General features: G+C 39.3%; 1 protein-coding gene and 1 long non-coding RNA gene across 2 annotated transcripts in view; one reads left to right on the top strand and one right to left on the bottom strand.

Moving 5' to 3' along the window:
• The window catches only part of LOC146680722 (uncharacterized), a 7,090-nt gene extending 3,488 nt beyond the window's left edge, over nucleotides 1-3,602 (bottom strand). Inside the window, exon 1 of the long non-coding RNA XR_014918193.1 lies at nucleotides 3,271-3,602. This is a non-coding gene — a long non-coding RNA (uncharacterized LOC146680722). The remainder of the gene's footprint in view (nucleotides 1-3,270) is intronic.
• On the top strand, nucleotides 756-16,782 carry xdh (xanthine dehydrogenase). Its single transcript, XM_085449373.1, has 35 exons — nucleotides 756-1,123; nucleotides 2,097-2,154; nucleotides 5,267-5,363; nucleotides 5,516-5,624; nucleotides 6,227-6,353; nucleotides 6,459-6,520; nucleotides 6,599-6,691; nucleotides 6,780-6,860; nucleotides 7,394-7,538; nucleotides 7,653-7,745; nucleotides 7,973-8,124; nucleotides 8,972-9,065; nucleotides 9,441-9,550; nucleotides 9,665-9,849; nucleotides 10,202-10,364; nucleotides 10,448-10,537; nucleotides 10,716-10,885; nucleotides 10,970-11,096; nucleotides 11,168-11,287; nucleotides 11,766-11,862; nucleotides 11,939-12,063; nucleotides 12,160-12,293; nucleotides 12,362-12,449; nucleotides 12,561-12,647; nucleotides 12,735-12,926; nucleotides 13,009-13,154; nucleotides 13,369-13,450; nucleotides 13,548-13,643; nucleotides 13,792-13,995; nucleotides 14,100-14,152; nucleotides 14,234-14,348; nucleotides 14,554-14,619; nucleotides 14,735-14,923; nucleotides 15,011-15,178; nucleotides 15,727-16,782. Exons 1-35 carry the CDS (start codon nucleotides 1,025-1,027, stop codon nucleotides 15,775-15,777), a joined length of 4,068 nt encoding a protein of 1,355 aa, XP_085305499.1. The 5' UTR covers nucleotides 756-1,024; the 3' UTR covers nucleotides 15,778-16,782.

The following is a 16,782-nucleotide window of genomic DNA, read 5'->3' as shown; positions in this document are numbered from 1 at the left end:
GCGATGTAGTGGATTTAAACTCTTTAAAATGAATAAACTCTTAAAAACTGGTGTTATGTTTAAAAAAAGCTTTAACTTTAAGGAAATGTTTTCACTGTATTTGTTTCATTTTATACCTTTTACTTCTTTTTATTGTTTTGTCAGTATTTATGGTTGAATTATATTCATACTACAAATTATAATTCTTTTCATTATTTATGTACATTTGAATTCTGAGTTTATTATGTATTTCATTTTTCCATTTGAGTATGTTAGTATGTTTTCATAGTCATCTGTTTTATATTTAATTTATCATCATTGTTTTATTACATAGATCTTGTTGTTACATATTTTAAATTTGAATTTCTGGTTTTGTCTCTATTTCCACCTTTATTCAATCACAGTTTGTTTTCTGGCTGTGACCTTCAGTGGGGAGGACTTTGTTGTTGTTTCCAGTCATTGTTCATTAAAGCTGCTGATAAGCTGGGATTTACCATGATTTTCATGTGTATTTGATGTCAATAGATGTAGTTTGAGGGTTCTGTCAAATGCAAAGATAAATTTTCAGTCTTTACTTCAAGGTAAATAAAAACTGAGCAGGAAGCTGACCTGACAGACTGGAACTCGTGAGCGGCTGTGTCAGCTTGAAATTCGTATAATAGTTATCCAGTAACTAGTTTACAGCTATTACACAACTATTATACAGGACTGTGACCTTTGACCTCCAGGTATGCTCATAGCTGTGAATAATTGTTCAGAACAGGAACATCTGCAATGTTAGTTCTGCAGGTCATTCACACACGTTTATTTTATTTTTTTAAGTGAGGGGAAAGAAGTTTCAGACTTTATCAGTTAATCCGCACATGACTGATCATGATTTAACGTTTGATTATTGAGCGCGATCGAAACATCTGAGGGATTGCTACGCTCCTGAACGCACCATCAGGTTTTTGTGGGAGGAGAAGGGGGGCCGGACAGGACATGCCTCCCTCCAGATAACTGAGCCCACGAGGCCGGATCATTAAAGACCAGAAACACCAGCACCATGGAGAGGGCACAGGAGACCGGCAACATGGGGGACCGGACAGGAACCAAGACCCGGTCTGGGTCTGATGAACTCATCTTCTTTGTTAATGGGAAGAAGGTAAAAATATTCATCTTTTAGCTCATTCGTAGTGACTTTACTGTGATCTCAGTCTGCCTCTGTAACATTTATATCATGCTTAATCCATCTTAACGATAACAAAGATCATGAACACTTAATTATGTAAGAATTTAGACTGTGCTTCAAATTGCAGCTGAATCTCCTGATTTTTTTTTTTATTGTAATCCAAGTAAATTGATTCTATTAATGTTATATTTTTTCACAAATAAAAGAACAAATGAGCAAAAAACTAGTAAAGTAATTAGAAAAAACAGAAGTTTGTTCAGCTGAATAAAAAGTTGGGATGAAAAACTGAAGTATTTCAGAATGTGGAACAAAATGTTGGTGAAAGCAAAACATTGATGACTTACAGGCGACACGGTGCATTAAAAACACATAATAACATTCAGTTTGCTTCTGATAAGTGAGACAAACACAAAAAAGCTGGTAAAAGAAATCATAGTAAGCTGTACATGTGTAGCTGATACTCAGTGAAAGCTTTAATGTTTGTGAGAGGGAGCAAAATGAAAGATTCATTCATTAAAATACAGGATTAATTCAAAATATTCAGAATGTTACATTGGTCAGTTATACTACGCTTAAACCAGAGTCCATGCAAGTTTTAGTACATTTTTATTTACTAAAATCTAGACCAACATTTAATGTTTTATTTCTGATTCAGAATGTTCGATTAATGTAAATTAAGTTTATTTTGACTTTATAGCTGCAGCGTCCTCCTGGTAACTGACTGTTAGTTTGTTTCTGTAAATTTAAACTGGAAGGACATGAGCTGCACTCAGTTTACCTCAGCTGCCATCACTTTTCTGAATAACTTGTTGATAATTAACTGTAAAACACTGATTTATATGTCCTGGTGTATTTTTCTGTGTATTTTTAGTCTTTTCATGTTGATTAAAATGTAACTTTTGAGCTTCTCTGTACTCTGAAAGATTGATTTGTGTTTGTGCTTCAGATTGTTGAGAAGAACGCAGACCCTGAGATGACCCTGCTGACATATCTGCGGAGAAAATGTATGATCACACATAAAAACACACACACGTCTGTACAGTGTGTAGTATAATCTATAGAGTAACACATATAATGTAGTGGTAGATAGACTTTGTCCTCAGTCAGTGGTTTTTTCAAGTTCAAATTCAGCCTTGTTTTTTTCACTGTGCAGACGTTCCTGTTTATCTTTTTCTGTCACTGGTCACGTTTCCACCTTCAGCCTCGCGCACACTACATGAAGAAAAAGAGGAAGAACCCAAAGTAACAACCTAACCCAATAACGCAGCTGTTGATGTCTTTAATATGAATACAGAGGTTTAAATCAGTGGTGTTTTTAAGTGCTGGTTTGGTTTATTGTTTTTCTCATGATGAGCGGCTGCGAGGTCAGTGACTGTCTCTGCAATCAAACAGTCAAAGTCCAGCACTTTCCAGCATTTGGGATTTGTGCCAGAAAGCTTTCCTCTCTCATTTCCTGAGTGTTCATCTGTCATTTGTATTTCATAATTTATGAAATATTAAACTGTGACTGATGTTTCAGACTGCCCTCACAGCACAGCAGTATCTTTCGTGTCCCACTAGAGGAAACTGAATTCACAGGAACTATTAAATTGCCTTTAATAATAGTAAATAAAAGGAGCTAATTACAGGAAATGAAAGCAATCATACCAAAATTGTGCAGTATTGTTCACCATTAGATGTGTATACCACAAGTGTACCGTTTGTTACTAATGGGTATAAATATAAAAACATATTCCCAACTTTGATTTTTAGTTCAGTTTATTTAAATCTTATTTATATAGCACCAAATCAGAAGAGTCACCTAAAGCCACTTTATGTTGGCTTTAGGTGACTAACAGAGATGGGCAGTAACGCGTTACTTGTAACGCGTTACTGTAATCTGATTACTTTTTCCGAGTAACGAGTAAAGTAAGGGATTACTATTGCAAAAACGGTAATTAGATTACCGTTACTTTCCCGTAGGAATGCTGCGTTACTAAAACTGTGATTTTTTGCGAGAATGTCTCATGACAGTGACGTAAGCGAGTGCGCCGTTAGTGACAACAGCTGTGTGCAGATCAACAATGGATCACAGATCGATTGTGGGAGAGAGTATGAGTGTGCAGCGTGGAAGTACTGACCTTACTTTGAGTTCGATTCCATAAAAAGTGACAAAAACATTAGCGTCCATCGTGCGTGGGAAGAAAACTTCTTTTTACAGCGAAAAAAACCCCTAAACTTCCAAGCAAGCTCCGAGAGCGCAACGACGTAATGGGAAACTCACAGAGACACTGCCGTATCCTTCCACTGACCGCTGCACACCTGCACCAGGGTAAACCTCCGCCTACCGCAGTCCTGCTTTACAGGTGAAAATAGAGCAACAGGACCGCTGAGTCTTTGACTTTATTTATGTTCTGCTGTGTTTTACTTGCATCTATTTGAAAGAGTGAGTGTAAACAAAAAAAATATTTTATTTTATGTGCTGGAATGTGCAGAAAATAGGTTTAAATGTTAAACTAATTTATTCAACTCAGAGAATGTTGCATATAATTAAATTTTTGCTTGATGCATAAAGTTAAAAGATTAAAACTGATGAAACAAGTTAAAAAAAGAGACTTTTCCATTTGATTACATTTTGTATGATGGATTATGTAGAAAAAGTAGAATTGGGCTGAAAGATCTATCGCTTTATCACCTCTTCAGGTTGTAAATCGTGTTTTTAAAAAGTAACTAAGTAACTAAGTAATTAATTACTTTTGAAAATAAGTAATCAGTAAAGTAACGGGATTACTTTTTTGGGGAAGTAATCAGTAATTAGTTACTGATTACTTTTTTCAAGTAACTTGACCAACACTGGTGACTAAAGCCAGAGAAATTAAACAGATTCAGAGCATCACACTTTTTAGGTGTTACAAAAAAAATTCCAAGAAATATTCCATCCACAGTTCGGAAGCTTCTTCTTGCAGTTTGTTGAATTACAGCTATTCACTGAGACTGCTATCTGCAATTTTCCGTTACAACAATATTCTTGTAAATGCTGTGGTTACAAGTTTACGTTCATTATTATTCTATAAATGTTACAATGAGAGCAGCAACAACAGATTTCAGATTATTTAGAACCAAACTAAAACCTATTTTTTCATTTGTATAGCACTTAGAATAACAGGTTATCCTGGATGCAAATTACCCAATAAAGGGTCTCTAGTGCATTTTGAAGCACCTGAACCAATTACAGAGCAGCATTTTTAGTTCTATGAGAGTGATTAGAGATTTGTAAAAAAACTGAAAACTGTGTTTGATCGGTCTCAAATTATTTACTGAAATGATTTCCATCATATAGTACCATAACATAATCCCAAATCAATACAAATACAAAATTCCTCAGCCCTTTCAGCCTGACCTGGCCCTGGATGAAGACGATGATGAAGAAGGCCCTGCTAGCAAGCAGATGGCTTTGAAGCAACAATTATTCTCTGTAAAAATGCTTACAAATGTATGTCAAAGGTGTCCTAAAGCTCAGGAAAATGGGATGATGCTCTTGAACACAAGGTTATCTTTGGCACTTTTTTGACAGTAATCCGTCGCCTAAAAGTAATCATTTATAGTTGTGTTGGTCTTTTCCTAAACCTCACAGAATAGTTTTTAATGTCTAACTCTAAGTGAGTTCAGTGTCTAAACCAAATAGCGTAATTTTAGTACACACCAGGATCAAAACACATTATACTCCTTATACTTGGAAGAACATCATTTTCCCTCTTATTGTGTATTTCGTTTGTATGTTCGTTCTTAAATTTCTTTAAAAGTGGTTTTAAAATGTCTTTTAAAGTCTTAAACTTGACCTGTTTATGGCTGCAGTAGCCTGCCCGTACTTGTATATATCTGTTTATATTCCACACAAAGACAAAATGAGTTGAGTATCATGTCGTATGAGAACATCTCATCTCAGTGACGTGTTCAGTAACAGTCAGAGTTGCTGATTCAGGTTTTACAGCCGGTCTCTGAGAGCATAACTGTACTCCGACACGCTTCATGACCACATCCAGTGATTTAGTGATTTCACAGTAAAAATGTGTGTGTGTGTGTGTGTGTGTGTGTGTGTGTGTGTGTGTGTGTGTGTGTGTGTGTGTGTGTGTTCAGTGGGTCTAACAGGAACCAAGCTGGGCTGTGCTGAGGGCGGCTGTGGAGCCTGTACTGTAATGCTGTCCAGATACCAAACACACACTAAGCAGCTGCTGTATCCTTACTCTGTGTGTGTTTATACTTGCGTGTGTTTAAAATGTATGTTGTCAATCAGCTGCACTCATGTGCTCCATCCATAACAAACTGATTTCACAGCTGCTAAATAAAACATTTGAGAGCACGTGAACAGTCTTTAACTGCATCCAGTCATTACGCCATCAACGCTTGCCTGGCCCCTCTCTGCTCCCTGCACCTGGTGGCCGTGACGACTGTGGAGGGAATCGGCAGCGTGGCGAGGAAGTTGCACCCTGTCCAGGTTAGAAAAAACAACAAAAAAACAACACATACCTGAACACAAAGGAACATAAGGAACTTGTGTTTCTGCAACTGAAACAAAATGGATTCCATAAATCAAAAATGTAGGTTATTATCTCAAAATTGTTGAAAACATTAAGAGACAATGTTAGAAACACGTTTCCATGGTAACATATTGCCTTAATGACCTGTATTAAAGAGGCATTTGTCGATGTTTGACCACCAGGGGGAAGAAATTTTACCTACCAGCTGGACAATGACTGCATTACCTCCTTCTAACAAAGCATTTTTACTCAATTAATTATTTGTATATTTGTACAAAGTTACTAATGAAGCAACTTTTTCAGGTATTAAATTGTTTTTATTGCAAATATTTAAATGGACTTTAATATGACCTGTAGCAATGTGAAACTTTGCAGTTTTCTACTAGCTAGCTAAAACTAGTTTCCTTCCTAATGGAATTGCCGTTGAAGAAAACTGTTGAGGAACCATTACAATGTTTTCCTAAAGCTTTTTCCTGAGGCTTCAATTGCAGTAAATACTTGTACATGTATTTACTTTTGTAAATATTTCCCCTAATGGGAGTTTTTTTTCATCATTCAGGAACGAATTGCAAAGGCTCATGGCTCTCAGTGTGGTTTCTGCACGCCAGGTATCGTCATGTCCATGTACGCCCTGCTGAGGAACAATCCCACACCTATGATGGCCGATATGGAGGAGGCTTTCCAAGGTCCTGCCAGAGACAGACTGACTTTTGCTGTTTATTAAATAGGGAAAGAAACTACGGAAGCAGTGATCAGACCTGATGTTTCAACACAAATTATCACATTTTCAGGAAATCTGTGTCGTTGCACTGGATACAGGCCAATACTGGAAGGATACAAGACTTTCACTGTGGTGAGAAGACACCCATGGAGAAGGTTTATTTTTGCCATTACTCTGTTGATGACAGTCCGTTTGTGTGTTTTCCACCAGGAGGGGGGATGCTGTGGAGGGAGGGGGCAGAAAAATGGCTGCTGTATGAGTAATGTGAATGGAGCACAGAATGGTTCAGAGGAGCAAATCAATGTAAGTGATCTTCATTCTTGTTGTTAAAAACTATTGAACAGCCTGTTGAAGGTGTTTGGATGTAAACTGCGTGTATGTTTTTACACAGGAAGCTACGTCTCTTTTTAACCCTGCAGAATTTGCACCCTTTGACCCGACGCAGGAAGTCATCTTTCCTCCTGAACTCATGGTAAATTCACACAAACCCAAGCACACAATCAAGCACAATCACGTTGGGGTAATTTTGGGGAAAAAAACAAAGTACCTACTCTAGGTGTAGGAGCTTCTGAAAAAAATGCTAGGAGGTCTTGACATTGATGGGTTAAACCTAAAAAAACATCAACATCTACCATTTTCCATATGGACGTCTTTTCTTCTAAAGCACCTGTGTAAATGTAAAATGACATAATGGAAACAGAACAAAATTATCAGTATACAAGCACCTTGATTTGATTTGAACATGAGGCCAAGATCCTGAGAAACAGATGGGTGCATCCAGGTGTAACAGGAAGTTAGTTCTTGAGCTCTGGCTGATTTGATCACTAAACAAAGGCAGGTGAAGCTTCAGAGGTGGCTGTGACACATCAAGCTACATTTCCATAAGCACCATGTGAGCTGTAGTTCCACAGTTTCCCTCCAGTCATTTGTTGTGCTATTGATATGTATAATGAACTGATTTCGCACATTGTGTTTGTCCCTCTCCTTCCACTTTATTCCACCCAGACTCTCTCTAAAGATCGGAAGCCACATTCGCTGTGTTTCCATGGTGAGCGAATGACATGGCTGCAGCCTGACAGTCTGGATGAGTTTCTGAATCTGAAATGGAAACATCCAGATGCCCGTGTGGTGGTGGGAAACACCGAAGTTGGTCAGTCTGGTTCACTCAGATCATTCATTCACTCCTTCATTTCACAATTAGCACTCATTTACTCAGATAAATACTAACTTACTGACTCATTCACTCTTTCATTTATGCCTTCAGGTGTTGAAGTTAAGTTTAAGAACATGGTTTACCCAGTCATCCTAGCTCCAACCTTCATTCCTGAACTGAGCGCAGTGACTCACACTGAAGATGGTGAGTACAACTCACGTTGATACCACTGCTAATAAACATTTCCTTCTGATTGCAAATGAATGAATTAAATAAGAAAGTGGAAAGTAAATAAGAAAGCAAACTGGTTCTTATCACTGAAGAGTAAGTGTTAAGAGAACATAGATTGTCTTCTAAATCAAAAAGGTTAAAGGTTGCTGTAGCTCAGCGATGGGAGAAGAAGCAGTGATGAGAAAATCTCTTTGTTTCAGGGATTGTGTTTGGTGCAGCATGCACTCTCAGCCACATGGCGGTGGTGCTGAGGCAGGCAGTGGAAAGTCTTCCTCCTCATAAGACTGAAGTGTTCCTCGCTGTCCTGGAGCAGCTGCGCTGGTTTGCTGGAGTGCAGATTCGTAATGTAGCGGTGAGTTACCTGGACTGACTGGTACAAAAGTTGTTTGATTCTAGGACACTAGACCTTTTCCAAGACACAAGTGGGTACTTTGGTGGGGTAAATTTAGGTTCTATGTTATAATGGACCTTTTTGAAGAGATACCCAGTGTGCCTAGGCATGAGGGGCCAATGGAGAGTGTAACATCACCAATCAATACACAGAGACAGCAGAAAATGTCAATAATTTCAAAGTTAATTGACATTTTCAATGATACTCTGGTCCAATGACAATTAAGGTTTAGCTTTGGGGATTATGGAGTGTTTCAAACAATTATATAATTTCTATGATAGTACAGGAGGTGCGTGAAAACAAGAAAGTACTTTAGGGGGCAAGAGAGTGGGAACATCCCAATATATGCAGGTTTCATGGGGGAGTTTAGGGTACATACAGAGAGGTAGTAAGAGGTTTGTGGTTGATGCCCTGTAAGACAAAACATTTCTTCTATGACATACACCAAGTTAGTGGGAAGTTTCATTCGTCTTGGATGTGGCAAAATATACAGAGCAATTTGCATTCAGTTGGATTTGGACCTTTCCAAGGAAATACCCACTGTAGCATAGTAGAAATATACCAGTAAATACACAGAGCTATTTTGTTGTTCACAAGCCCTCAATGACTGGGTATAGAGTAAATTTAGAAGCAAATTTAATCCAGTATGATTTTGAAAAAGGAGTTTTGCTCAACAATAGCTACTGAACCATGCCTATAAGTTTAAAGAACACCTTACGTCATAAAAACATTACTGTGATATAAAAAGTTGAGACTGTCTTGTTTTCTGTGACATTGTGATAAGACGTGATTGTGTCGCGTTTTTCAGGCTGTCGGTGGAAACATCATGACAGCCAGCCCCATATCGGACCTGAACCCGGTCTTTATGGCAGCCGGCTGCAAGCTCACTCTGGTGGACAAAGGTAACAGCACACACTTTTATTCTGGTTGACATAAGGTGCTGATAAAAATTCAAACTAAACTATCCATTCAAGGTAAACCTCCAGAAAAAACATCAGACAAATCTCATTCAGAGCCTGCCTGAGAATCTGCCTGATTTTAGGTTTTTCTTCAGTCTCACAGTGATCAGGTGTCTGATCATCTATCATGTGCCAGGCGCTGCTCACAGGAAATTCAGCTGTTTCCTGGTTACATTTCTCTAAGCTGTAGTTTACGTGTTCATAATAATAACTGTATAAATGTTTGAATAAGAATTACCATTGACAACCAACTGTTCTTGTGGCTTCCATGTGTTTTGTCTTGTTGACCCTCGCTTTTGACCTCTGACTGTCCTTCAGATGGAAGCCGTGAGATTCAGATGGATGATGGGTTCTTCACAGGTTACAGGAGGACAGCTCTGCAACCTCAGCAGATCCTACTCTCAATTCATATCCCATACAGCAAAAAGGTCGAAGCAGTTTTGTTGATGCAATTACTTCCTGTTACATTTAAACCCCTCCAACCATTTCCTGTGACCACCTCATGTGTTCTGTCAGTCAGCGACTTTGTTTTCTACCTGCAGACTCAGTTTGTGTCTGCCTACAAACAATCCCCTCGCCGTGAGGATGACATCAGTATCGTCACAGCAGCGATGAGCGTCACCTTCACCCCTGGGACCGATGTTGTTGAGAACCTGAGGCTGAGTTTTGGTGGCATGGCACCGACCACAGTACTGGCTAAGAAGACGGCAAACAGACTGATTGGAAGGTAAGAAGGAGTCAAAGGAAAGAAAGATAAAAAATAGAGAAGGGAGGAAGGAAGGAATGGAAGAAAATGGAAATAAGTATACAGGGAAAGAATCAAGAAATTGTCAAAAGAAGTGATGATTTAAGAAGAAAGAAAGGAAGGTAGCAGGAATTATGGGAGGAAGGAAAAATATGAAAGGATGTAAGCACATAGGATGAATGAAAGAAAGTCATTAAGCATTAAAGAAGGGAGGAAGTAAAAAAGGGACGAAGGTCAGGATGAACAAAAAAGGAAAGGAAAAGAAAGGAAAGTAACAAAGAAGAAAAATAAGAAGGAAGGATAGAAGGCTGTAAGAATGTTTGGTATCGTACAGGCCGTGGGGAGAGGAGCTTCTAGAGGAGGCTTGCAACTCAATGGCTGAGGAGATGAGCCTGGATCCGTCTGTGCCGGGTGGCATGGTGACATACCGAAGAACTTTAACTCTGAGCCTCTTCTACAAGTTCTACCTGACAGTGCTGCAGAAGCTCCGACTGCAGGTCTGTCTGTTTCCCATCATCAGATTTAAACAACAATTGTCATGTGATTGTTTTTAACAGCTTCTCATTGGTCCATCTCTCAGGGGCTAAAGGTGGCCGAGGTCACCTCAGATTGTCTGAGTGCGACTGAAGTGTACCATCCAGAGACGCCATCCAGCGTTCAGATCTACCAGGTACAACAAAGTGTTTTATGTTATTCTTAAATGAATGTCTACAAAATATTCAAATTTTTCAATTTTCTATGAAATTTCAGAGTTTAATTAAAGTAAATATTTATACATATATAATCTCTGGAAATGTAACAGATTGAGATTTATTGTCCATGTATGTATTTCGAATCTCCTCTTGTAGGCCGTGGCAAAGGGGCAGAATCAGGATGATGTGGTGGGCCGTCCCATAATGCACCTGTCGGCCATGAAGCAGGCAACAGGTGAGGCGGTTTACTGCGATGACGTGCCGCTGTACGAGAACGAGCTCTACCTGTCACTCATCACCAGCAGCAAGGCCCACGCTCGAATATTGTAAGACACCTGTAGAAAACACCCCTGTACTACACTCACCTGTCCAACAGATATATGTCATGTGTAACCAGTTATGTGTTACAGGTCTATAGACACGTCAGGTGCTGAGCGTTGCCCTGGTGTCGTCTGCTTCCTGTTTGCTGATGACATCCCTGGCAGTAACACCGCCGGATCTCTCAAATTTGATGAGACTGTCCTTGCTGACGGCGAGGTTTGTTTTCTTCCAACCAATCATCAGGCTTTGTAGGGTTGAGGTTGATATCTCGTCTGTCCTGTGTGCAGGTGACTTGTGTGGGTCATATCATTGGTGCTGTGGTGGCCAAAACTCAGCTTCAAGCTCAGAGAGCCGCCAAAGCCGTGAGGATCGAGTATGAAGAGCGGCAGCCTGTCATAACCATACAGGTGAGAGCTGACACACCTGAGCTGCTATTGACCAATCATTGATGATCTTTGATGGTTATGTATCCAGAGTGAATGCTGATGTAACATTTTAAACATGTCGATGTAATTTGACACAAAAATAAATCTGCTACCATCTTAATTTCTCAATGTAAATTTACATTTAAAGAAAAAATTTAATTAAATGTAACTTAAATTTACATTATAAAATAAATTTGCACTTACAGTTAACATTGTTAAATTTTTACCATTTCATTCTATTCTATGTATTTCAAGAATTTCTAGCTTCACTTTTTAAAGCATTTTCTGTTGTGTAGAATATAATCTACCTCTAGAATATGTACCTATCTTTTTTATTGCATAAAGTCCAGTAAAATGTTGTAACTTTGTGTTTTTCTAGCAGCTGAGAACCATAAAATAATATCATTTAAATTTTGACTTTTATGCTTAAAATAAAATGTTGTGTTGGTTTGATTGACAGGAGGCTATTGCTACCCAGTCCTTCTATCAGCCAATCAGAACCATACAAAAGGGGGATTTGGAGTTGGGGTTTAAACATGCTGACCACATCCTGGAGGGTAGGACTGTCTCTGTGACTCTATGTGACTCCTCACTTTTCCAGCTGGCATTAATTTTTGATTTGCTGTCTGTCAGGTGAGATGCACATCGGTGGTCAGGAGCATTTCTACTTGGAGACAAATGTTACTCTGGCTGTTCCCCGAGGAGAGGATGGAGAGATGGAGCTCTTTGTTTCCACCCAGGCACCCACCCATACACAGGTAACTCCAATGCTCCAAAACACAGGTAACAATAGCATAAAAACACACACAAAATAAGATGTAATAAATTAACCTATAAGTGTGTCTCTGATTCAGTCTCTGGTGGCAATGGCATTGGGTGTCCCTGCAAACAGGGTGGTGGTCCGCGTGAAGAGGATGGGCGGAGGTTTTGGAGGAAAAGAATCGCGGACCACTTTGCTATCCACTGTGGTTGCTGTGGCAGCAAATAAGTAAGTCCATCAATTTTTAAAACCTCAAGAATCTAACATTGGTAAGAATCTGGCTTTCTGTGCTTCAGACTGAAGAGGCCTGTCAGGTGTATGTTGGACAGAGACGAGGACATGCTAATTACTGGAGGAAGACATCCCTTCTATGGTAAATATAAGGTATGAGGAATAGTACTACTATCAGTGTTGGCAGTAGCAGCAGCTATGATACTTATGGCAGTAATTTTAATTTTTGAAGGTAATTTTACTGATCCTTTTCTCTTGCTGCAGGTTGGGTTTTTAAACAGTGGGAGAGTTGTTGCCCTGGATGTGACGTACTATGGTAATGCTGGAAACTCCATGGATCTCTCTCAGGCAGTGAGTATTATTATGAACCACAGACCTTATTCATCTAATTACATGGTATGCTGATAACGCCCTAAAGTTAGCTGTGTATTCAAAAAGATTGTGGAGCGAGCTCTGTTTCACATGGAGAACTCATATAGAGTGCCAAATATACGTGGCCGAGGTTTCCTGTGCCGCACCAACCTGCCATCCAACACCGCTTTCAGAGGCTTTGGAGGGCCACAGGGTATGATGGTGGCAGAGAACTGGATGACCGATGTGGCTCAGAGTCTGGGGAAGTCGCCTGAGGAGGTTGGTGGATAACTGAAGTTGGATAAACAACTAAGTCTAGTTAATGAATGGCAGTCCAGTCAGTGTCTCCATCCTCCTGTAGGTTCGGCGGTTGAACTTGTATATGAAAGGTGATTCAACTCCATTTAATCAAGTCCTGGACCAGATCACCTTAGACCGCTGCTGGGATGAATGCATGTCACGCTCTGGATACCAGCAACGTCGAATTGCCATTGACCTCTACAACAGGTAAGAGAAATTTATTTAGACCAAAGTTTCAGTACTTTTGAGTGGATAAGAACAAGTTTCGAAGCAATTTTAGCAACGCAAGAGGTAATAATTATCCAGTCTGCATAACTTCTAAAAATGTACTTTGTGGGATGAGACGCAAAAAGGTTTGAGAAAAGAAATAAAAACATGAAACTTACTTTTTCAAAATGATCATTTTCTGTTTTCTGGGCAGACAGAACCGATGGACCAAACGGGGAATTGCTGTTGTTCCTACCAAATTTGGCATCAGCTTCACTGCACTTTTCCTAAACCAGGTCTGATACACAAACAAACAAATATTTTAAGTTTAAACTGTTCCTATTATTCTTTTATCGTGAGCAGCCTTGATTGGTTGTTTTGATTTGTCTTCAGGCTGGAGCTCTGGTTCATATCTACACAGATGGCTCAGTGTTGTTGACTCATGGAGGGACTGAAATGGGACAAGGACTTCACACCAAGATGGTTCAGGTAAAGGACTCCACTCATCTATTTAAAATCCACATATTTATTTCAAACATCACATTGGATGTTTACAGTTTTTACACTACTGCAATTTAGTGAGAAGCTGTTCAGCCATTCAGAAGCATTCAGAACTGTCTTCGCTGTGTGTTTTCAGGTTGCCAGCAGAGTTCTGGGTATCCCCTCCTCAAAGATCCACATATCAGAGACCAGCACCAACACAGTTCCCAACACCAGTGCAACCGCTGCCTCTGCATCCTCAGACCTCAATGGTGCTGCCTTGAAGAATGCCTGCGAGATCCTGCTGAAACGTCTTGAGCCATTCAAGGCCAAGAATCCTAATGGAACGTGGGAGGACTGGGTAAACAGGGCTAAATTTGTCATAGTACTTTTTTGGGGGGGGGGTTATTCCCATTAAATATTCATCTTTTAACTGTACTTGGTGTATTTGTGTCTGTTTACCAGGTGAAAGCAGCTTACTTTGACAGAGTCAGCCTCAGTGCAAATGGTTTTTATAAGTGAGTTCACCAAATGAATCATTGATTAACTTCATATTACAACAAAATGAAAGGTTTCACTGTTTCCCGCTTTCTTATCAGGACTCCAGATATTGGTTATGACTTTGAAACAAACTCAGGCAGAGCCTTCAGCTATTTCTCCTACGGAGTGGCCTGTTCAGAGGTGGAGATAGACTGTTTGACCGGATCACATAAGGTCTGCACCAAGTACAGCTACATTTATCTGAGTTCAAACTCTTGAATCAAATGTTTAAAACGTTTTAAGGAACTCTGACTGATTTTATCACCTCTGTCAATCTGATTAAGGTGTTTAACACCACATTTTTTTTCACTTTTTCAGTTTTTCAATTTTACTGGTAAATTCTGACTTGAGATATTTTCATGACGTATTTGTCTTACAGAACTTGAGTACCACCATAGTGATGGATGTTGGCAACAGTCTCAACCCAGCTATAGATATCGGGCAGGTGAGATATTCAAGTATTATTCATACATAAAGACAACTGATGGATCAATGAACCAATAAAAGAAACAAAAACCACATTTTTATGGTACTGATTCGTTCCTCATGTCTACATTTAGGTTGAGGGAGCATTCATGCAGGGTCTGGGTCTCTTCACCCTGGAAGAGCTTCATTATTCACCCCAGGGAGTCCTCCTCACTCGGGGTCCTGGTTCTTATAAAATCCCTGCCTTCGGTGACATTCCTACCCAGCTTACGGTCTCGTTGCTTCGTGATGCTCCTAATGACAAGGCCATCTTTGCCTCCAAGGTAAGAAATCTGGTAATGCTCAAGACAGTTTAAAAACTGATGATCCTGGATCTAACGGACTTATACTTTTTGTTTTTCCTTTCCCAGGCTGTAGGTGAGCCTCCTCTCTTCTTGGCATCTTCAGTTTTTTATGCCATCAAAGATGCCATCAGTGCTGCACGGGCAGAGTCAGGGATTACTGGGCCATTTAGATTGGACAGCCCTGCTTCTGCCGAGAGGATCCGCAATGCCTGCAGTGACCGCTTCACTAAACTGGTATGAAAATCTTGTGAAAGATCTGGCTTGACAAATCAGGCATAAAAGTTTACACTCAGTACATAAAAATGAGAGTAACTACATCGTCCATGTTCTCATTGCAGCATAACTCCAACTTTTAACAAAATACTTTTTGTGATGTTCAAGTTTCCATTAGCTTTTATTGTTAGCTTTTATGCCGACGACGGCATCCTGTCCATGAAAAGGTTTAGTGAGAATCAGGTCTTGTTACAGCTCTGGATTAACAGTTTTATTTCTTTTCTGCCCAGCTGACTCAAACTGCACTGTTGTCAGATTTGAAGAGATAGAATCCAGATAAACATGCAAAGAAAAAATCAAAAAAATCAAAAGAATTTCAGCTTTGTGGGTATAAAAAAGAACGGATGAAACAAATGACAACATTTAGGTTTTACATTGTGAGATGGTTAAATCTTTTTCATGTCTTTAAAGGAGAAATTGAAAATATGCAGAAAGGTCATTTGGATAAAAGAAACTGAGAGACCTAAAACTGTTTATATTTGAACTTACCAGCTGTTTTTCTATTGCAGTGTCCTCTGGCTGAAGCAGGAACCTTTATCCCCTGGTCTGTTCAGGTGTAGGACGCTCCACTGATGATCAATCAAAAAACCTCAAGAACACATTAAGCCACGTTTAGCCTTGTTACCAGAAAAGCTCCTGAAGGACCAAATATTACGCAATTATGATAGGATTAGAATATTAGGATATCCTGGTGCTACTCTAATATTTGTCTACTGATACAGCATTAATAGGAAAGAATTCAATATTTTTTGTTACACTTTCACTTTAATATTTCAGTTGTAATTTTGTAAACTCGGTATTAATCAAAGGGGACCTTTTCTGCATTTTCTGTTGCAGAGTATATATAATATCGCAGTGTTACAGAGCTAACGTTAGGTCATTATACAGACAAAGCACAGCTCATAGCCAAGAGCTGCTGCACTTCTCCAGCCTTTCATGAGCTGTCCAGTTATTAGAATGTGAGCTTTTCTGTGGGACGGTTGTTAAAAAAGGTTTAGATAACCACCGTGACCTAATTTCCTATTGATTTGGAAAGTCTTGCTGTCAAGCCTCAACATTTTGACCACTATAGTCTTTTTTTTCAAGCCAGAAGTGACCATATTTGGAACAAGAGGGAGAGCTGTACATACACAGATATCTGCTTATAGGTGCTAAATAATGCAATAAAAGTCCTGCAATTAGCAGTTAGCCAAAGAGGTCACACATTAAATAATGCAAACTTTAAGCCTCTGTTAAATTTAAACAGGCTAAAAACATGTTTATTTCAATTATAAAGCTGGACATTTTAACATAGGAGTTTATTGGGACTGACTCACTTTTAGAGCCTCACAGGCACATTAGGGGAACTGTAGGTGTTGGCTACACTTTTCAATCCCAGCAACTACTTCTTAGTTTCGCAGATGATAAACTGGGAACTACACCAAGTCCCAGTGTGAGATAAATAAGGATAATTTTGAACAGTGATTCCTAGAATTAAAAACAAGCAGAAAAGGTCCAGTTTAAATTCTGACTGCTTTGCTCAAAGCAATTGTTGCAATATGAATGAAATAAACATATTAAACACA

This window comes from Copadichromis virginalis, linkage group LG23, assembly GCF_057382275.1.
Source record: "Copadichromis virginalis isolate Kocher_CV1m ecotype Utaka linkage group LG23, C_Virginalis_male_GT1.1, whole genome shotgun sequence".
NCBI lineage: Eukaryota > Metazoa > Chordata > Actinopteri > Cichliformes > Cichlidae > Copadichromis > Copadichromis virginalis.
This window is presented reverse-complemented; position numbering and strand designations above follow the sequence as displayed.